The 23,377-nt window shown below is 46.6% G+C and overlaps 1 protein-coding gene across 2 annotated transcripts in view; it reads right to left on the reverse strand.

Moving 5' to 3' along the window:
* Window positions 1-23,377, reverse strand: part of Adcy9 (adenylate cyclase 9) — a 125,733-nt gene that overhangs the window by 12,578 nt on the left and 89,778 nt on the right. Inside the window, exons 4-8 of one of the 2 annotated variants that reach the window (XM_029470752.2) lie at window positions 14,527-14,688; window positions 13,423-13,640; window positions 9,038-9,140; window positions 6,755-6,963; window positions 805-964 (exon numbers count right to left, since the gene is read on the reverse strand). In XM_029470752.2, coding sequence (XP_029326612.1) covers window positions 805-964; window positions 6,755-6,963; window positions 9,038-9,140; window positions 13,423-13,640; window positions 14,527-14,688 — 852 coding nt within the window. The remainder of the gene's footprint in view (window positions 1-804; window positions 965-6,754; window positions 6,964-9,037; window positions 9,141-13,422; window positions 13,641-14,526; window positions 14,689-23,377) is intronic. The other variant, XM_021184932.2, reaches the window with a different exon arrangement.

The raw sequence follows: 23,377 nt of genomic DNA on the forward strand, positions 1-23,377 counted from the left end.
ACCAAGTTGTAAGGAGATGAAGAGTCTCAGCCTGACAAACACCCTTCTGTGGAGTTATGCCTTCCCTGCTATGACAGGCTATTCCCTTAAGTTCTGAGCAGAGCTAACTCTCCATCTCTTACAACCTTTCTCATTAAGTATTTGGTCACAGTGACAAGAAGTAACTGTGAAATGTGCAGTAAGTCTTCCTTTGGGTAACCTACTGGTTTTAAAAACAGATCACATATCTGTCCCATGGCACAGCATTTTAGTTACAAGTCCACACTGCTAAGAGAATATTCCTCCAGACAGGTAAGATGGCACACGTCCCTTTGATAGACAGGAAAGGGAAGCTGCTTACTGGGGCTCTACCACTGTGAGAGGGGCCACCTTCCAAACGCTTCTTTCAATCCTGCTGTGGTCCACTGAGAAGTGAGTTGATGCTAGGACCTCAGATGCTCCCAGGCAGGTCTATTACACTCAAGCACAGTGCTCTCAGCCGAAAGGGTAAGAAACGGCCTCGTCCATTGTGGAGTAAACTCCAAAGCTCCTCCCCAGAACAGCAGCTACTCCAGGTGCCAGTCAGAGACTTAGCACCTGTTATGTGCCACCATGTATGTGTGTGTGCCATTATGTGTGTGTGTATGTGTGCCACCAAGCCCAGCTAGCACATGCTTCCTGTTTTAAGAGAGTGGATGGGAGCAGTAACAGAGAGTACCTCTTTTAAAACTTCAATTTTTAGCCCTTACCCCAAGTAACCAGACTTAAAGTGAAAGAAGAGGTTAGCGAGCCTGGAGGGCGTGGAGACGGCCTGCAGATACTTACATGTATGTTGGTCTCAAACTCAGAGGTGATGTGTGAATAGACAGCCAGGGCAGGAAGAGACACCAAGATTGCCCCAATGCAGTGGCGAGGGAGCCAGCCAGCAATCCATTCCAGCAACCACTTTGTGCATGTCATGACATCCTCTAGGAAAAACACCATTCTGGACACAGAAGGGAGAGGTTCAGGAGCAGAGGGTTAGCATGCTACACTTTCATCTGTCCCATGTTGCCATTTCTGATGCCCACACAGAGCTTCACATCCATATTACTGCCTCCATTTGGTCAAAATGCACTTGTCAAAGACCTCTGGAGGTCTGTGGGGTTTACAAAAATAGTAACAACCCCCAAGTAAAGTCTACCATAACTCAAGAAGTCCTCAGTGGGGCTTCTATCTAGAAGTGTTCTACTGAGTCTTTTGGGGGTCACAATGAGGGAGGGCTGCTGTTAACCAGGGATAGAGATGCCTTGCCAGGGTCACACAGTGACATTCTCCCTTGTTCTACTAGGACCCACATCTCATCTACTACCTCCTTCTTAGAAACATAGAAGTGAAATGCTTGCTGATACACCGCAGCCAGGGCTCACTGAGTCTGTGCACAAGCAGGCAGTTTCTTGAGGTGTTAGCTCAGCTGCAGCTAAACAGATTCGGTTTGGGTTGGGACATTAAAAGCCATCCAACCTTCAGCAAATTAGGTCAGGTACTGAAGACAGTTCACTGCCACTAACACCCCCAAACCCCCATCCTTGTGTTTCCAGCTGCTTCATTCACAGCCTGGATCACGGCTATGACAAATACAGCAGACAGCTTTTGTTGTTGGTTGGTTTGCTTGTTTTGGTTTTTTGAGGCAAGGTTTCTCTGTACAGCTTTGGCTGTCCTGAAACTCGCTCTGTACACTAGGCTGGCCTCAACTCACAGAGATCCGCCTGCTGCTGTCTCCTAGGAGCTGAGATTAAAGGCATGTGCCACCACCACTTGGGTAGCTGACAGCTTCTTTATTTCCTGGGAGATGCCTTCTGATCCCAGCAACAAAGCCTATGACTCTTCTCAGCGCTGCAGATCTGGGCTACCTTAAGAAGTGAGGGTGCTTTGATAAATCCTCTGATGAAGAGTAGGGACTGAGTGTGCAGCTGAGAACAGTGACTAGGAAAGGTGAGGGCCCTTTAGGGGACCCTGGGGCAGGGTAGGGCAGGACACTAGAGAAGAGGACACTGGGACCTTGGAGTGGAGACTCAGAACTCTCTTAGGCCTTTGCCGGGGAGTATGAACAGGCTCACTGTTTTGACATCTAGTCAGGAGCCACTTGGGGATCAGTGGCTCAGGTGTCTCCAACATGCCCAAAACTTACATCTTTGGCCTTAACCCTATACATTTAGTCATGAACAGAAACCCCTAATCCTCTGGCCATTGCTCACAGAGACTCAAGTACACTTTTATGGTCCCTGGGCTGTTCTGGCTTCATCAAAACTAAGTGAAAACACAGGCCCTGGAACATAACTGAGGAAAAAACATGGACATTTTTACAGGCAGAACCCAGGGCCTCTAGAGAGGGACACAAATGGAGCTGAGTCCCAGGAGGTAGGATGCCTGGAAGATTTCAGTACAGTTCTCAAGATCATACAGGTTAAAATAAAAACTAGCTGGTCTCAGTGATCTTCCTGGCACTGGAGTACAAGAAGGAGCTCTAAGCTGGGAAGATGAAGTACTAGCTTCCCCCAGGGAACCTGTGTAATTCACTGTGTAGGTCTCCTGACCTGGAATCCAGCCTCTTCTAGCCTTGGGCACTGTGATGCTGCCATGTCCAGGTAGGAGAACAGTGGCTTCTCGGTTCACCCGACTCCCAGAGTGTACAGGTAGTAAGAGTCCTCTCAGCTAAGCTCAGGTGGGGCTAGATTCTTTCAAACTGGATATAATGGAACAGGAACAGTGATTAAAGAGTTAGAGTAAGTCGGGTGTGCTGGCGCATGCCTTTAATCCTAGTACTCAGGAGGCAGAGGCAGGCGGATTTCTGAGTTTGAGGCCAGCCTGGTCTACAAAGTGAGTTCCAGGACAGCCAGGGCTATACAGAGAAACCCTGTCTTGAAAAACCAAAAAAAAAAAAAAAAAAAAAAAGAGTTAGAGTAACAGGTTATGGAGACCAGGAATTCCAGGCTTTAGACAGAAACCTGGAGGGGCTGGGTATGTACACACAAGCAGAGGTGTGGAGAGTAACACAGGCACAGGTGTGTGGAGAGTAACACAGGCACAGGTGTGTGGAGAGTACACACAGGCACAGGTGTGTGGAGAGTACACACAGGCACAGGTGTGTGGAGAGTAATACAGGCACAGGTGTGTGGAGAGTACACACAGGCACAGGTGTGTGGAGAGTACACACAGGCACAGGTGTGTGGAGAGTACACACAGGCACAGGTGTGTGGAGAGTACACACAGGCACAGGTGTGTGGAGAGTAACACAGGCACAGGTGTGTGGAGAGTACACACAGGCACAGGTGTGTGGAGAGTAACACAGGCACAGGTGTGTGGAGAGTACACACAGGCACAGGTGTGTGGAGAGTAACACAGGCACAGGTGTGTGGAGAGTACACACAGGCACAGGTGTGTGGAGAGTACACACAGGCACAGGTGTGTGGAGAGTAACACAGGCACAGGTGTGTGGAGAGTAACACAGGCACAGGTGTGTGGAGAGTAACACAGGCACAGGTGTGTGGAGAGTACACACAGGCACAGGTGTGTGGAGAGTACACACAGGCACAGGTGTGTGGAGAGTAACACAGGCACAGGTGTGTGGAGAGTACACACAGGCACAGGTGTGTGGAGAGTACACACAGGCACAGGTGTGTGGAGAGTACACACAGGCACAGGTGTGTGGAGAGTAACACAGGCACAGGTGTGTGGAGAGTACACACAGGCACAGGTGTGTGGAGAGTAACACAGGCACAGGTGTGTGGAGAGTACACACAGGCACAGGTGTGTGGATAGTAACACAGGCACAGGTGTGTGGAGAGTACACACAGGCACAGGTGTGTGGAGAGTAACACAGGCACAGGTGTGTGGAGAGTACACACAGGCACAGGTGTAGAGAGTACATACAGGCACAGGGATTCCAGGTAACAGAAATGTTCTAAACTATATTGTGACTATATTTTTACAACTTTCTATGTTTATTAAAATTCACATATATAGATATATATTTTTTGCAGTGCTGAACCTTGACTACACCACTGAGCCTCATCCCAGTCGCTCAGTTATTTGTGTAATCAAGTGAGTTTGTTGCATGTGAACTATCAGTATAAAATTCATTTTGTTGTCAATTTCTGTTTCTGAGGTTGGGTTTCACACAGCACAGACTGGCCTTACACCTGGTTGTTGCCAAGGAGAACCTTTAACTTGTGGTCCTTCAGTCTCCACCTTCTGAATGTTGGACATAATAGGTATCACTATAATGCTCATTTATAAAATTTAAAAAAAATCCAGAGGTGGTGGCACAGAACTGCCACATCAGGTATTCAAGAGGCTGAGGCAGGAAAATCAGTTCAAAGTCAGTCTGGGCTACAGAGTGAGTTCAAGGCTAGCCTGGGCTACTCCCAGAGTAGTCAAAGCCTACGTAGGCTACAGAGTTGAGTTCAAGGCCAGAGTAGGCTCCTTAGTGAGACTCTGCCTCAAAAGGAAAAGAAAGTGGGGATGTGTCTGTCTGGTGATATGATACTTGCCTAGCACAGAAGAGAACCTAGTTCAATCCCCAGCACTGCCCAACAATATACACAAAAGAAAGAGAGAGGCCGAGGTGGTTCTTGGCTTAGGTTCTACCGCAGTAGACCCTGGTAAGATTGTCTTAGGGAGTGGACACTGGACTCAGGGGTGTGGGGGCTGGAACAGGACAATTGTTAGCTGTGGGCAGGGCTTGATTCTGAAAGAGAATTTAAGGGAAGGTGCAGACACATCATTTCAGCTAGGGGAGAAAGCAGTCTCTGCTGCAGGGTGGGAACTGAGGGAGGAGGGAGGGAGTTATCCCATCCCAAAGGGAGAAAAGATAAAATGTGGAAGTATCGGGGCCAGATCTAAGCTGTTCTGTTGTTGTTGTTGCTGCTGTGTTTGTTTGTTTTTCTGCACTGGGGTGTTGAGTGGAAGTAGCAGGAACCCACAGATAAGGCACATCTTGCCACTTCTGTCTTAGCTCCTGGGGGCAATTATCAGTGGACTGAACTGGCTGGCATGGTGCAAGGACTCATGGTCACAGCAGGCAGGAGACAGGTATGTATTGGGATGGGTGTGCAAGCAAATGAAGTGCTCTGGGCATCCACGCACACCTAAAGGACATGGAGAAAGCTATGGTCTTCCCAGAACCTTGGGCTGGTCTTCTGTCTATTTAAATATTTATCCTGTTATTCCCATAGGTCACTGTCCTGCTCAGCCACTGTCAGAGAAGCTCCTTGAAATAGATGGGAACACAGAAACCTACAACTGAACAATGTGAGGAGAGTCAGAGACCTCAAAGCACTCAGTCCTAAATGGGATGTCTTTATGAAAGCCTTCATCAGGGTCAGGGAGCTGTGTAGAAGACAGGGTGGGAAGACTGTAAGATCCAGAGGGAATGGACGATTCCAGAGCCAACAGGACTGACGCACACATGAACTCACAGAGATGATGGCAGGGCCTGCGCATGTCCAAGTCAGATGGGGTCCCAAATCTGAGACCGGAAGTGGACGAGAGCTCCCATCTAACCAAGAAGCTCTCTGCAGTTGACAGCGGTTTGCAAAGGGAACACTGTTTTCTCTAATGGAGTCTCACTAGGTACATAAACCACTCCTACGGGTAGCCCTATACCCAGCAGCGTATAGCCAGCACAAAATGAACTCAATGTTTATATATTTCTAGTGCTTTTTCTTTCTTCTTTGAACCCTCCTTTTTTGGTCTGTTTGTTTTCTAAAGAGAGGGGAAGAAGGCTTGGAGCTGAGGGAGTGGGAACCATGATCAGAATATATCGTATGAAAAAATATTTTCAATTAAAAAAATAAAGGGGGCTGGCTTGTCTTTATATGACTGAGCGGTATCAACCTGATACACTACGGATATTAGATCCTTGTTCCAGATGTGATCCATATTCCTCCCCACTGTTTTAGGTTTTCTCTCTTTCCATGTTAGGCTATCTTTGTTTGTTTTGGTCTGTGTAGTCCAGGTAGCCTTGAACTTGCTAAGCAACCAAAGTGGCTTTGAACTCTTGATCCTCCTGCCTCCATCTCCCACGTGCTGGGATTGCAGGTGTGTGCCACTGTGCCTGCTTTGATAGTAGTCTATGTACCACGGCGTGTGAACACATCTACAAGGCCCAGCTTCCCTGTTCTTCCTGTTGCTTACACACTGCTGTCATTTCTAAGTACTGCCTATTCCACGCTCGGAAACTGACAGCTTCCTCAGTTGGGCTAGCCTGACCCTTAGGTTAGCAGAGGCTCGCTCTCTGCTCCCGCCTGTTATATGCTCCCTTTGCATTTCCTCCCCCCTTTCTTCTTTCTGAACTTCTCACTTCCCCCCCCCCTTTTTTTTAATATTTATTTATTATTATATCTAAGTACACTGTAGCTGTCTTCATGCATATCAGAAGAGGGCATCAGATCTCATTACAGATGGTTTTGAGTCACCAGGTGGTTGCTGGGATTTGAACTCAGGACCTTTGGAAGAGCAGTCAGTGCTCTTAACCGCTGAGCCATCTCTCCAGCCCTCACTTCTCCTTTTAATCTCTAATTTAGATCTGGCATCAGCTGGGCTGAAGGGCGGCTGACTCTCTAGTGTGCCACCAGTTTGGGGTGAAGGTCAGTGCCCTGAAATGGGGTGAGAGGGAAGGGAATGAAGTTCTATTCTCATTGGACACCTGGTTAATCAGTTTGCCTTTAACCATGAAGCCAGAAGAGGGAGCTAGAGGCTAAGCATTGGAGCCACTTCTCCAACTGGAACATACCTGATGGACACTATGAGGGAAAGCACCTCCAGCAGCAGGTCTGCACCAAAGACGGCCAGGGCAGCTGGTGGGGGAGGGGTGGCTGTGGCTCCATACTTTAGGAAGCAGGTGACAGAGAGAATCAGGAACACTGTGGTTGACAGAAACACATCCAGAAGCGAGCTGAAGGTGGCACTGGCGAACGTCTTCACAGGAGAATTCTTTATGACCTGTTTAGAACAGGAGAGGATGGGATGAGCTGACCTGTCCTCAGATGGCCAGGGAGTACAGTGTCCAGACCAGGCAGAGACATATGGTTTACACGGGTCATCTCCGTTACGAAACTTGCCGAGGGTCACATAGCAAGAGGTTGTAAGACTCTCACACACATTTACACAGTCACTCCTTAGAGCCCAGGAGAACACATCTGGGAAGGCAGTGGGAAGGCAGGAGGTGATGGGGCTTCCAGGGAATGGAGGGATGTGAGAACTTCACCAGAAGACAGGTAGATACGTAAGCAGCAGCAGCTGAGGAAGGCCTCTGTGTGTGAAATGAGAGTATATGACGTTGATTAGGAGAGCCTTCCAGGCTGGAGAGAAGGCTCAGGGGTTAAGAGTCTGTTGTTCTTCCAGAGGACCTGGTGTGATTTCCAGCACATGCATGGTGGTTCAAAATGATCCATAACTTCAATCCCCAGGGATCCAATACCCTCTTCTGTCCTTTACGGGCACCAGGCACACGTGTGGTGCACATACATACATGAAGGCAAAGCAAACGTGAAATAAAAAGCAAATAAACTATGTATTTTTTTTAAGGGAGCAAGCCTGTGTATCTCTGGGCTGATTGGGTGCAGGGTGGGCATGAAACAAAGCTTGAAAGGACAGGCAGCCTGATCGTGGACTGACAGACACAAGAAATGGGCATGTTGTGGTAGTTACTAAAGAGGCACATGCATATTGCCAGGGAATTCGGGAGAAGGAAACTGCTATCACATGATGTGTCCAGAACGTGACCAGTTCCAGACCCCTGTAGGCCCTACAGAGAGGTGCCACCCCAGTCAGAGCTCTCTACAGCCACCAGAGGAATAGGAGACAAGGCTCCTATGTGTAGATGGAGGCCCAAAGTGGCTGTCCCAAAGGTGGGCACAGGGCTAGAGTCGAGGCCTCCTACTCACCCATGGAATTCTGAGGATAACCATGGGCCTGGTCCTAACTTGAGGTCCCCTAAAAAGACCTAAGATCTTAGAGGTGAGGCTGCCACAATGACCTCCTCTGCAGAGGCACATGTGCATCACTGCTCCTTTTGGGGAATCTAAGAAACATTCTGGGGAGTGGCCAGGGCTTGGGCAGAGAAGCTCAGGACAGCCAGGGGGGCTTGGGGGGGGGTGGATTTCACTCTCACCTGAACGCCCAGGTTTTCCAACTTTCCCAATTCCTGGTCTAGAGTGCTAAAGCTTAATATTAGGCAAGTGCCTGCAGGACTCGTGCTTGGAGTGATAGTTACTGTCTAATGGGAGACTGACAGGGCAGCAATTCTAACCACATAAAGCAACCAGCCATATCTTGTATGCCATGGGTGACGGTGCACTTTGGGCTCCGGGACACTCAGGTCAGGTGGAGGCTGAGGGAGAGAAAGTTGAGATCTGCTACCTAGAGTGCCAACCAGGCTCCAGGTTCTTCCATCCATTCCTTTCAGGCATCCCTGCTGAATATGACTGGAAGGTGGGCTGTGGTGGGATTCAGAGAGCACAGAAACAGAGAGCTGAGTGCTAGGTTCAGAAGCCACATGGGATTCCAATATGAAGGACAAAGAAGACACAGGGGATTAAAAACCAGACAGTGTCAGGGAAGGTTTCTCGGGGGGAAATGGTGTATAAGCTGAGAGGAAAGCTAACTCCCTTAACTCAAGGGAGTTATAGTATCAGTATGATGGGGGGAATGTGAACCCCACATTCTGGATGGAGGTACAGACCTCCTGATATCAGGAGAGAAGTGTCACTCAAGATCCCAGAACAGGTGTGAACTGGCATCCTTCCAGGGCTGGAATAGCAGTTAGAAGACCAGAAATATCAGCTATGGAGGAAACAGTCTGGAAGGGGTATGTAGTGGCTTTAAGATAATGGAGCATAAGAGGCCTTGGGTTTTTCTCCCTGGCAAAGATAGATTCACATACAGTTCCAACACAGGGTTTCCTGGTTGTGGGAAGTCAACATTAGCCTTCATTTTCTTGCTACTTGGTAAATCATGAATGCACAGTGTCCCTTGAGGTCAGGGATTGTGCTGTGAGGCCGAAGTGAGAACGTACCTCTTCCTGGTAGCTGGTTCTATATGATCGCTCCAGCTCCTGGTCCAGGAAGTTCAGGCTGAACTGATTGATGGGCGGCTTGAAGAAATAATCTTTCATCAGGCTGGAAGACACAACCAATGCACCCCATCAACACGAGCAGAAACAGGCTCAGACGCCTCTCAGAGTACACCAGCGAAGCTACCTCTGAAAGTCACTATGTGGCAGGTGCAGACTCCACACACACACCTCTAGCAAAGTCCTTTGTGTCTCCCTTCACGGGGGGGGGGGGGGGGGAGGGTGACCACTGTGCAGGATCACCACACTCATTAGACCGTGTTTCTGAATACATGGTCTGATTATCCAGGATCGGAAGACAGTGATGACAGCCTTTATCCTGTGAGGTGGTCTTTTCGGAAAGCCAGCTGATCTTGGTGCTGAGAGGACTTATAGAGATTTGGAAACTTTGAATGAAGGCAGTTCCAAAGGCTTCCTGTCATCCAGAATACTGACAGTAATTACACTCAAATATAATGACTTGTTACTGGGAGATGATGTTTGTAGATGGGGTTGTTATCAAATATTCAGAGTGCAGGTGAGACTTGAAGATGATCATGCTCAGCGCAACGATTTTAATAGCTGAGAAATCGAACCTGATTTATGTGACTCTTGTATTCTTCTATGGACTGCCAGCAAATCGTAACATCCTTGCTATGCATCGGAGAATTACTATAAATTTAAGGGAATGCTGGTGTGATTTCAGAAGGCAAATACAAATACAGGTGTAATCTCTGTCCCACATATAGTAGCCATTAGCCTGAAGTCATGTAAACAGGGAAGGAGCCCCACGTGTGCCTGTCACATGGTGACTTCCTCCTTTTCTTGTTGAGGATAGATTATTTTCTGTGATAAATATGCAATAACTTATGATATTCTCAGATTCAAAAGAGGAAAAAATGTTCCCTCATGTTGGCTCTGTCTTCCTTTCCAATGACAGAGAGAAAATGACAAGGAAGACACAAGAGGAGTCTGGTGTCTGCATCGTAGCAGTCCAGTGGCAGGGTCAACTCTGTTGAAGCTGCATGGCTCTTTCATAGTTAATATTGGGAGTTCCTGCTTCTGGATCTCACAGAAAATATAAAAGCAACTGCTGGGAGGCCCAAGACAGCTGGAGGGAGAGGAGTCATCCGTGGAAGAAGGGAAGAGACTGATGGAAAACCCTGCAATCCCAGCACTTGAATGGCCAAGGCAGAGAGGGCATGGGCTTAAAGACATGTGGGATATAAATAAGACTGGGGTGGGGCAGGGAAGGAGAGAGAAGGAAAGGAAAGGAAAGGAAAGGAAAGGAAAGGAAAGGAAAGGAAAGGAAAGGAAAGGAAAGGAAAGGAAAGGAAAGGAAAGGAAAGGAAAGGGTGGAGAGAAGGAAGAGATTCCCCAAATGCTGGATCTTGAATTTGTATCACTATACATGGCTCTAAAGCCAGACTTAGTGGCCTTAAAAAACAAACAAACAAACAAAACAAAACAAAACAAAAAACCAACTAGAAATTAGGAATTGGGGAGATGGCTCAGGTTGTGTTTTTCTAGGTTCAGTTACCAGCATCCATTCAATAATTCATTACTCCCATTCAGTGCATCTGAAGTTCTCATCCTAGCTACACACATGTGGTACACAACATACACATGTAGGAAACATATTCATACAAATAAAATAATAAATATTGAAAATTTTAAGTTAACCCCTCAAATATTGAAAATACAGATTGACTACAGATAAAGAATGAGGTTATAAAACCTCATTCAGAAAATCTTATATGTGACTAGTAGTCCGCCAAGCAGTCCAGTTAAACCTAAAAGAGACCATTCGATTTGAATCAGATAAGTGAACTGCTTGCTGAGAAAACACTAGTATTCGTCACAGAGATATAATGACATTCAGATTTTCTAAGTGTCGCACACAATGTCAACACAATCCAATATCGCTAGGCTTACAAAGAATATGGAAAACATAATTCCACATAAAGGAAATGCAGTCACTGTAGATCCCCTCAAGACTCCAGAGAGTCTGGAGTAAGAAGACCATGACTATAATTCATGGAGTCAAACACACGTAACAGCAGGGCATGAATAACAAGAGGAGAGGCACAGGTATACATTGCAAGAGTTCATTTAAAATGAAGTGATTTAACATCCACTCAAAGCCCACAGATAAGGCCTAGGATGCTGTTTTAGTAAGCTTCAGCGTCAACCTGATATGACCCAGCATTATCTGAGGGAGTCTCACCTGGGGGAATTTACCAGATCAGACTGGCCTGTGGGCTTTACTGTTGATTCATAGGGAGGGCCCAGGACATTGTGGGCAAGACTATCCCTGGGCAGGTGGTGCTGGGAGCAAGCCAATAAGCAGTATTCGTCTATGGCTTCTGTTGCAGATTCCTGCCTTGAGTTACTGTCCTGATTTCTCTCAATTATAGATTGTGGCTTGGAGAATGGAAGCCAGAATGGATATGTAATTCCTGGAGCTACAACTGAACTGTGGTCTGGGCATCTAGCTACAACAACAGAAAACTGCTGAGTACACAGATGACCAGAACAATACTGTCAACCACCTGGACCCAACTGATCAGATCAGAGCAGTCTGCACGAATGTAAGCAGTTAAGGACTGAGCAGCACACTTGGCAAATGCATATATCTTCACCACCACATCGGGTGAGAACATAAAACAAGTCTCGGTTTAAAGGACTGAAACCACACAGAACATGGGTTTGGATAACAGCATTAAATTCGGTGTTAATAACATCCCCAAAACATTCATTATGAAAAGGAGCCAGAGCACCTCGGAGAAAGGGGGCTCATTCCTAAGCTAGAGCAGGTAAGTTATGAAGTGAGCTTGAAACATCCTGTTGTGTTAAAGACTACATCAAACAAATGAGGGGTCATGTCATAAGGACCCACTCGCCAGTCTTAAGGGGATAACCGGCTAGAGTGAAGCATTCGAGTGTAGCAAGCACAAGGATGTACAGAACAGGAGCGTGCAAGCTCAGGTTAACGATGGTGGATGAAGCAGTAACGGGGAGGGAACTTCTTTACAGTGGCTGCTGCACACCAATGGCAACATGCTGCAGATGCAATCCACTACCTGAACCACCGCTGCAAAGATGGTGTCAGACAAGACTCATTACAGAGGTTAACCCAAGGAAGTCTGACAAGGAGTGGGATCTTCCCACCAACTGCCTTTTGGCCACAGTAAGAAAGTTATCATTGTTTGGAGAAACTGGTAAGGCCTCGCCCAGTGCAGATGTTAGTGCTTACTAAGGACCAGTGGGTGTTGTACTCCTTGGGTATGACAGACATCACTCCCATTAGGCCTAGCCAGAGGGGCCAACCTGAGTCTGAGGGGAGAATTCACAAAATCCAAGTCTTCCAAAAATGAGTCAGCCTGCGAACTTTTCAAATATTAATATCACAAAAGACTAAACAAGACAGCCAAGAATCTTAAACATCTCAGATTTTAAAAGACTCAAGGACTGATCAGTAACAGACACAACATGTGAGCCTGGATGAGATCCTGGAGGGAGCAAGCACTGCCAGTGGCATGACTGTCAGCTGACAATCTGGAACATGGACTTAGGCTAGAGAGAATATCCCTAAACATCTTGGGTTTCATATATGTTCAACAACATAATTATTTTTAGGAATTGACATATGAAGGGGTGATGAGCAGACTGTATCCAACATACTTGTCAAATGGTTAAAAAAAACACAAAAAGAGAAAAGGACGAGAGAAAGGAAAAAGGGTAGTGGGAGAAGGGCATGGGGGGGGGGAGAGAAATGAATGTTAAAATAAATATATACTGGGTGTGGCAAAACCCACATCTACCAGAGCACGACTGTGTCAAGTTCAAGGTCACACTGAGCTACATAGAAAGTTCTAGGCCCTCCAGGACTATACAATGAGACCCTGAGTCAAGCATTGTTTCAAAAGCATTGGGGGATGATAAGTTAAGAACAGAGTATACTGATAAAATATCGCAAAACCCATTTCTTCGTATGGTACCCAAACAATCAGTTTCTTAAAAAATGGGCAGGCTCAGCATTTGTCACCAAACCTGACAATCTGTGCTTGATCTTGAATAGGGTCTTAAAAGCTGTCTTCTGACTTCCAATGTATAATATAGTCACATGTAGGAACACAGACATGAAAGAAAAATAATGACAAAGAAAGTAAATAAAATGCTAAAAGTGGGTATATCAGGCAGTATATAGTGAATTTCAAGTTTCAAGTTACCCCAGAACAAAAATAAAGTAATATAATGATAGCAGACAGACAGCAGACACATCACACAGATGAGGCGGCTCAGGGAACCTGTGGACTCTGCCACCATCTCGGGCTATGGAGTCTTACCTGTCTTCTTTGATGACATCAACAAAGTGGGCATCCGTTTTCTCACGGATGTTCTTGAACCTGAGCGGGAGGAGGGCTGACTGGTCCAAGCTCACGCCTGCCCACCGCCCCTTCTCTTGCAGGATCTCACAGAGGGAGGTCTGGCTGTTAGTGAGCTTCTCCTCTGCAGGAGGGCTCAGAAGTCCGTTCTGGGTTTTGGAGCTGGGTCCTCCAGAAGCCTGCCTCAAGACAGAGGAAGGAGCACAGCGGGTGAAGTGGTCGCCAGGAGCTCACCCCGCTCCACACTCATCCCCCAGCATGCTGGGGCCTCCACACTGAGGCCTGGGAGTCAATTCCCACCCCACATTCCACTTCTCTCCCAGCCCTGCTTCCCCAAGGCTCTGCTTTGGGACAGGGCATGTCTGGGTGTATGGCAGCCAGAAGAAAGTTGTAGAACAGCCATGAAGTAAAGATGAGCTGAACACAGAAGAGGGCGACAGGGAAGGTAGACAAAGGCTCAAGGACAGTTGCAGGGAAGGAAAACCCAAGCTTCTGGGTGGAGGTGCCTCTGGCTGTGAGAGGCACCCGTCTGAGTCCCCTGAGATACTGGGAGGTGCAGAATGACAGACAGGGGCTCCCGAGAAAGCTCTTTGTTCAGGCTCTACCCTACTCCAGTCCTGCCCTGGTCTCAAAGCCTTGGCTCCAGGCAGCTCCCAGGCTGTCAGCTCTGTCCTCAGGAGCCTTTCTCAGGTGCATGTCTTACCTGGAGGAGGTCCTTGGTCCTCTTTGCACCTCTGTACTCTACCCAGCCCACAGCCCTCTAACCCAAGAGGGCTTCTGAACTGGCTGCCCCTGAAGAATCTCATCCAGCTCTACTTTACACCAGTTGGCTCTAGCCAGCCATCCTGGTTTTTGTTGTTATTTCATTCTTTAATGCTGAGGATCAAACCCAGGGCCTTAAGCATGCACAGCTCATGCTCTGCCTCCACTACTGAGCTGCACTCCCAGGCCCTCCGTCATCTTATGTATTGGTCTATTCAACCCCAAAGCCTAGAAGGTGTGCAACACTATTACCTAAGAGGAGTTATTTTCAGAGCTAAGAAGTTGATGAGACAGGAATGTCACCTTAGGTGGATGCGCCAGGAGAGGTACTGACAGGAACAACAGCCATGAGCTTGTTACCTTGGTGCTGGTCTTAGGCTCGTCTTGACAGCCATTTTGCACAGCTCCTCCTTCTGCACCAGCTTCAGATTTGGGAGCAAATGTGATTCCACAAGAAGGGCAAGTCTGAGGGAAAACACAGGCCATAGAAATATACTTGAAACACCTCCATGATACATGATCCAAACAATTCAGGATTGCTGTTACAACCTGCCTGTCCACAGAAATGATGGAACCAAGTGAAGGCTCATTGAACCACACAGGTACAGGGAGACCAGAGAACAAACTGGTAAGATGAAAAGGGAAACAAAACCCTTGCGTGAACTCAGAGCAGCACACAGTCGAAAAGAAACGCAAATGCCCACTGGCTGACGGGTCAGCTGACCATGGTCATTCAGCCACAACACAACAAACCCTGGACATACTATGCTCTCTTTACTTAAAAAAAATTGTTCTTTAACAATTTCATGTGTGTATATAGTACATTCTAATTATTCCCAACTTTTCTCTCCTTCCGCTCTCGCAGCTCCTGTCAACCCCCCATCTCCCTACAAATATCATTCCCACACTCCTGTTCTTTTGCTTTATTTTGTGACTTTATCTAGAACCATCTGTGTGACCATCAGTTTGGAATTACCCATTAGAACCTGGAGGGATTATGAGTAGAGATGCAATTGATGCAACTCAGCCTCTTCCAGAACGTGTAGGGAGCCAATAAGCTTAGCAGAGAGGGGTGGAGCCCCATGAGCCCCACCCCTATCCATTACTGACTCCTGACAGGGCCAATACTCTGCATGTCTGGTGCTAGTAACCAAGCTGCACTGAGCTGCAACAGCTGTGTCCTACCTAGAAGAATGGCATTTTCTGCCCTTCTCCCTATCTTTAAGCTCTTATATTCCTTCTGCCCCATCTTCCATGTTCCCTGAGTTTTGCAAAGGGTGTTATAAATGTCTTGTTAAGGGCCTTTATTCTCAATGTACTGAGTGGCCATGAGTTCTGCATTCACTGCCATTCAGCTGAGTCTGGTCCTGGGCTACTTCTGCAGCTTCCAGCGTGTGCTGTAGGACTCTGTATACCTGGATGCCCTCCACCATGCTTCCTGAAAAAGTCAGGCATGGTGGTGAATCTGTAATCCCAGAATTTGAGAGGCAGAGACAGGAGGATTATCACAAACTCAAAGCCAGCCCAATCTACACAATTCCATAATGAGTTTTAGTACAGCCAGCAAGGGATATCCACTGCCAAAAATCAAACAAGAATAAAAATCAGATACAAAAGCTACATGCTCCATCTGAGAAGTTGTGAAGGTAGTTCTAGAGAAAGAACAGAGAGTGGTGGCTGCTGGGAGGGGAACAGTGACTGCTAACAGCTACTGCCTGTGCTGAAGACTTGTATGTCCCTCTCTCAGCAGGATCCCTACAGTGATGCGGACAGGTGGGAGGGCCTTTAGCAGGAAATCAAGTAACAAGGCCCTGCTCTGATGAAAGGGATCACTGCCCTTATAAAAGGGAGCCAATCAATTCCCTGGCAGTCCCAATCCGTGAGAAAGGGCCATGTATCTGTGAGCCAGCATCACATCTTCACTGGATATCACATGCATTGGTTTCCAGAACACTAAGCAATAACTTGTTTTCCAGACTTACATTTATTTTTAATTATGCTTCTGTGCTTCTGTATGGGTGTCTGCACATGAGAGTGGTGCCTGAGGAAGCCAGCTGTGATCTACCCAATTGGAGTGCTAGGAATTAAATCCAGGTCCTCTGCAAGAACAATATGAGTCATCTCTCCAGCATGGTGACAACTTCCTACTGTGGGCACCCTCCAGTTGATGGAGTTTTGTGACATCAGTTAACTGGAGGAAGACAGGTCTCTCCCTCTCTCTCTCTCTCTCTCTCTCTCTCTCAAGGGCTCATGAAAACATCCTGCAGTAACATGATAATGGTTATATACCTTGAAAACACACTGTAAACTTGTGTGATTAAAAGACTGGTTCTGTGTTACATGGCTCACATCTCATGGTGACAGGCGAGTGGGGACGTAGATCCTGAGCTAAGCTGAGGTTTGTGAGCTCTCTCTGCTGGGCAGCTGGGTTGGAAACTAGGGATCTGTCTGTCCTGGCAGACCCAGAATCCCAAGCTTGTAGGAATTAGCTTACCTAGGAAGGCAAAGGTAAGACAAGTACAGACAGGTGTACACGAAGGAAGGCTCAGCTCAGTTACGCAGACCTCCTGACTAAAATGACTACCTCAGGACCCTCATGTGTAAGATGAAAGTGAAAACTTTTCTTGGAGAGATGCTTTACGGATTAAATGGAGTGCATATGTGCACAGTCTAATGGTTCCTGGGACTCACCATATCCTGAACAGTCATTGCCACTGTCAGGGTGACACAGCAGCCCCAGGGATGGCGTAGTAATGGCTGGTTGCCAGTGAAGAGGATTTCTTCTCAGTGAGAACTTTTAAACACTAGGATTGATTATGGAAGACTCGATATTGTTGAGAAATTAAAAACAGCCTAAAGGCAAGAGTGTGACCCAAGTTCACATCCAAATTTAGGTCACAGGTCACCACTGCATTAAATGAAAGCACAAAGATTCTAGAGTTCTATAGTTTGGGAATCTGACATAATGCAGAATATGAATATATCCGTATTCATTTCAAAGATGGATGTACACATGCCAAAGTAGCTTTTATTAACTAGCACATGTGAACAAATACTAGCTCCCATGTAAAATCTGTTTATATATTTTATTTTTATGTTTCAATTTTGTGTGACATGTGTGCATTTGTGTGTGTGCTGGGTTGGGGAGCACACAGAAGTCAGAGGAAAGATTCCTGGAGTTAGTTTTCTCCTTCTATTTTTAAGTGGGTACTGGGGATCAAATTCAGGCTGTGTGGCAAGCACTTTCCCCCAGGGAGCGTCTCCAGTGTTGTCCTTACACTATCAAACTGATGTCAACAAGACAGAACTGCTCCACTGGTAGATTAATACAATGATTCTTTTTTGAAGTGGCATCTCATATAACTCAGGTTAGTCTTGAACTTACGTATCAAAGAACCATTTTGACTCTCCTCCTTCTACCTACCAACTGTTGGGTTTGTGTCCATATACTACCACATCCAGCTATAGTGAAATAATTTTAAAACATCTTGTGATATTGACTGAGTTAAAGTTCAAACATTTGCTAATGGACAGAGTTATGAGTCAGTATTCCACACACAGCATGAGGACTCTAGTCCCACCCCCTGAACTCATAGATGTCGTTGTTTGCTTGTTTTGTTGATGTTTTAAAGCCAGGTATGGCTGTGAGCACCTGTCATCCCAGCACTGGGTCCCTGGGCCTTGATGGCCACCTCATCTAGATAAGGGGTCTCCAGGTTCAGGAGGGACTGACTGTGTCTCATCAAGATGGAGAGTAACTGAAGGAGGTACCTCCTGTCTTTGACCTCTGACTACACGCATGAACACACAAGCATGCATGCATGCACACACACGTGCATACACATCACCCAATATCAAGCACAAAGTGACCCTCTGAGCCCCAAGTGGAGCAATGAAGTAAATGGGCCTAAGAGATACCTAGTTCTAACTAGAGCTGTTCAGAAGGTGGCGCTGAGTCCCTGCTCCAGTACTGGTGCAGTGCCTAGCTTGCTCCTCCAGAGGGCACAATGAACACTTCACTCACCAAGAGACTGACTAGGAAAGGACACAGCTCAGTGGGGATAGGCTGACCTTATGGTTTGAAAGACATTAACTTTATCAAACCCCTAGAGGCCACCGATCTTGATACAGGAGGAAGAAACAGTACAAAGCTATTATTTCACTGGCCAGTTTTAAACATCAAGACTGGAGAAGAGCGACACTGCCACCAGCCTGACATCGTGGTCCTGGTTCTTCCACAAGTGGGTAGTCTACCTAAAGGTCTTACTGTAAGGGCAAAATGAAGATGCTCATGTAAAGTATGTCAGAATATTTCAAAAGTAGTATTTATTTATTTATTTATTTATTTATAAGACATGGTCTCAGGGCTGCAGAGATGGCTCAGTGACAGAGCACTCAATCATGACGACAGGAGTTCAGACCCCAAAACTAATATCAGGAGGCTCACAACACCTGCAACTCCAGCTCTGAGGGATCTGACACCATTTTTGGCCTCCATGCACACCCCCATACAAATGTGCACAGACACACACACACACAATTAAAATAAAATAGTATGTTTTAACACAGGGCCTCACTATGTAGCCCTGGGTGTCCTCAAACTCATCATACAGTCTTTAAAGTTGCAATCATTCTGCTTCCGAACCCTGAGTGCTGGGATTACAGACATGTGCCACCACACATGGCTTCAAAGCAGTTTTGTTTTCTGTGCCAGCTCAGAGGGAACTGGTTGATTAGTGCTGTGTGCCATGGGCAAAAGGCTGGACAGTGGGGGCACGGTGGACAGTGAGAACACGGTGGTGAAGGGCAGCTGCTCACTCAGGCCTTCTTAGCTGGGCCACACCAGGAGCACCTAAACTTGGGCGAATCACTGAACTCTATAACGGGGCTCTTTGCTAGTCTCTTTCTTTCTCAGCCACACTCTTTTGGGAAGACTTTCTTGATTAGAATTTTACAATTGAAATTTCAAATTTTTCAGAAAAGAAAAAAATCTACCTTCCCTGGGAGAGATACTCTCCTGTCTCCACATCCTATTCTGTCTGGGCCCCCTGTAGCATGGGGCCTTCACTGTACAATGCTGTGTGTTTTGCTTCTTTCTCTACAGCCCCAACGGCAATTTGGTTTTGACTATTTCTATGGCCTAACCTCAATCTGAAGTCTTTGCTGAACTGACACATCTATGAAACCTTCTCCACTTACCAAGAATGTCCATCTCCCCCACCCCCCTGCAGCTATTGGCATCTCCATCATTAATAAGAACCTCCAACTTAGACTATACCCTTCCCTATACACCTTGGGAGCCACAGCTCACTGTGGAGCAAGGCCAGCAAGCATGTGACAGTAAGTTCACTGTTCAAAATCACAACACCTATGAGTTAGAGGTGTTTCTGTGCTACTGACACAGAGGCATGTTTGCAGTCTTGTCATGCACAAGCTCAGGGAGCCTTTTGGTCACATGGAGACTGGTGCTGAGGACACCAGTGTCTGCACAAGCCTGAGGAGCTAGGTTCAGTCACTGGGGATTCCTGGACAGATAGCCTAGCCAAAAAGCAGTGTGCTCCAGGAGCAGCGGGGAGACCTGCAGTCCCTCAAGGGAATGCAGTAAAAAGTGACAGAGCAGGACAACCAATGTCCTCTGCTGGCGTCATACAAGCACACACAAGAACATACATTCATATACATATGTATGTATCTGCATACACCACATACATAGACACACACACATGTGCACACAAACTCAAAGGAAAGACATACGCCTTCTGAAGACAGAGTGGCTTGTGGACACTGGGGTTTGGCCCCTGACTACCATGGAACTTGACTCTGGCTGCCTTTCCTGTCACAAGGAAATAATCCTGACACCTTGATCTGCTGGGCTCTGGTCACCTGAAATGACCCAAGATGCTGTAACTTCCACTTTGGCTCTTCTGAGTAGCTCTACCGGCACAGACACACTAAAGGGAGTGTAACCATCCCTACATCCCTGTATTCCTACAGGCTAAGGAGTTTGCTGGCTGTTGCCTGGGTAACCAGAGAGTCCTTGGAAACTCACCAAGAGCATGCCTCAACACCTCCCCCTCCCCCTTCGGTGGGCACAGGCTTTGAAGGAAAACCCAAAGCCATTCCTCTAATACATATGAACCCATTTTCATTTGCTTCTAACATGTTTCCACGCATGCACCCTGATTCTGGTCAGAACACATGGTATAGAGCTGTAGAGTGGGGTTGCTGGGCTTTTTTGTTTGTTTTTATTCAAGGCTGTTTCCCATTACAAGATAAATCATTTTGAAGTTAACACCTGTCCCTTTCCATAACTGCCAGAGAAGCCTCTTTGGGGGATGGAAACATCAGTCCTGGTTTTGCCTGTTTAGTCTACTGATTACTGACTAGTTAGCAGTGTGTCCTGGTACTAGAAGCAGCATCCTCTACTACAAGGCTCACCTGGACATGGCTGGCTGGGGTGAGCGTCACTATGACAACACACATCAATCACTGAAATCCCCTCTAAGCTCCACGTGTCTCAATGCTTCCTCCTCACAACGTCCTTAACACAGGCACAGTGAATTCCATTTTATTTAGGAGGAAACCAAGATGTAGAAGAGAAGGGGCTATAGTCATACAGCTAGAATACCACAGAGGAAATATGAGCCCAAGCAGAAGAACCTTTGACCCCAACCACACACACACACACACACACACACACACACACACACACAGGTGCTCCACAGTGGGAAGAAGGTCACTGCACCACCTGTGGCCAGGGCTTTGTTACTTAGGTATGGGCAGGAACACTTTCAAAACAGATGATTTCTGCTAAGGAAATATCGAGGTGAATAGAAACGAATCCTTATAGGAAAACAAAGCAACAATGAGCACAGAAAAGAAAGACTCCACAGATCTGTGAGAACAGGAAACAAGACAGCTCAGGAACACTAGAGGCAACGTCATAAATAAACAACTGTAAAACTCAAGACACAAGATCTCAAAGCCACCTTGTGTAGAATCAAAGAACGCTAATTCCTGAACTTTTCATTTAATTCCTCACCCCTACAGGACTTTTGAACTTAAAAACCAAAATTGATTTAAAAAAAAAATCCAGGTGAAGGATAAGTTAGACTGCTGAGCATGGTGGTGCAGGCTTGTAATCCCAGAGACATAGGCAGAGAGACCAGGGGTTCTGAGACAGCCTGGTCTGTATGAGACCCTAAAGAAAATAGAAAAAAAATGTCTACATTAGTTTCAGTAGACCATGAGGAGAGAATATTGTTACAATGTTGTGAAAATAGTCCATCAGAAAAACAAAATAAGGAAAGTATTTAGTATTTTGGGAAATGTTCCTTATATATACCACTGCACATCCAATAACATTTTTTAGATGACACTATGCACGTCTTTCCACTTAATTACCATGCGTGCTTTATTACATTTTTGTTCTCTGTGCTGTGTGCATGCTGGGGCATGTGGTGCATGTGGAAGTCAGAACAACCTGTGGGAGTCGGTTTTCTCCTTCCACCTTGAGGGTCCCGAGGACTGAACTTAGGTTGTTAGGTTTGGTGACAACCACCTTTGCCTGTTGAGTCATCTCATGGGTTTCAAAATGTCTTTTAAAATATCTTCTGACTTATAATCGTGGAAAACAGGGTCAAGTACATTGTCCCATGCCTACACTCTGAGCACTTGGGAGACTGAGGCAGGAGAGCTGTAAGTTTGAGGATGCTCTGGGTTAGACAGCAAGACTCCTCCCAAACGTCTTTCAGACTTCTCAGTTCTTAGGACAGGTAGCAGTGGTTGCTGTGGTAGCCCTGTGCTTAGAGAAATCCTGTCTGTGTCATTGGCTCAGAACTTTATAAGTCAACCAGACTAGAGCCTTTTTTGTATCACAATCAGTGTTCATCCTGAGACTCTGTTGCAAAAGGGAGAGATACCACTCTATGCTAGGCCTCTTCAGGGTACCAGGTCATAAATCCACTAGGAGTTTACTCTCTTTGATGAAGTAGTCCCTGACACAGGAACAGCAGCCTGCTGAAGGGAAGTAATCAGACTGTACAGGATCCCAAGCAACAGAAAAGTCCACCTTAGGATGGAAAATATTACTAAGGCAACAAACCAATGTAATTTGTTCAAGGCACTGACAGGTGTAGTGGAGAGATTGGCACCAAGAATGCAGAGCAGACAACTGGGATTTTACAAACTCTCCTACCAAGAGTGGCTCTTACAAGGCTGAGTGTCATCTTCACCGGATGCAGCCTCAGCACTCCACCCCTCTGCAGAATCTTAGCACAGTTACAGGAGTTCTCAGGCCTGGACGCTGGGAGATGGGCCTGTAAAAAGGGCTCCTGGTGGTATTGACTCCACCCTGTGGGCCTGCCTTTTATCTCTTCATGTGCTGTATACCCCAAATGTGGGATCGATCGACTCCGGTGTTCTGGGATAGCTCTAGTCTGAAGAATCCTTACTACATGGCCAAACTATCCATCCAGAACTCAGACATTATACCTCATGAGCTAACTCATCCTTCTCTCCAGAAAGGGAAACAAGGACCTTCTTTCCCCCACCTCATAAATGTCTTGGCCGTTCAGTCAACAGACCCTGTCTTCCATTTCCAGGAAACTCATGTTTGGAAATGTGAACATGGCAATAGAATATGCCAAGTGGTTTTTGCCCTTCTGATCAAAACAGATTTACAACTAGAAGAAAATGATTTTTCAAGAGGAAAGAAATCCTAAGGCATTTTTCTTAGAATCCCTGATGCTAGAGTTGCTGGTGTGTGCAGGGGAACTCAGTCACACACATCCAACAGGTAGGCAAATGCAGGCAATGAATGCTGACCTCTATCTCTCTACTTAAATAAGGCCTGAGGGAAACCAGCTTCCCCCACACACAAAGAACACTTTTGGAAAGCCATGTTTTTGTTTTTGTTTGTTTGTTTTGTTTTAATTCTTCCCTGCCTGTTTCAAGCCAGTCCATAACCTGACAGTCCACCCACAGATGCCACAGAATACCATGTCTAATACATGCAGTTGAGGGGAAGTCAGAAATCCTGACTGCCCTGCATATACAGGGGTCTAGCACTATCATCCTAAGCTGTCACCTACGGTAGTAGCCAGGGTGACACCAGGCAATGATGGGGACATTTGGCATAGCATATATATGTGGT

Source organism: Mus caroli, unplaced genomic scaffold (assembly GCF_978045245.1).
Source record: "Mus caroli unplaced genomic scaffold, Mus_caroli_1 scaffold_17, whole genome shotgun sequence".
Classification (NCBI taxonomy): domain Eukaryota; kingdom Metazoa; phylum Chordata; class Mammalia; order Rodentia; family Muridae; genus Mus; species Mus caroli.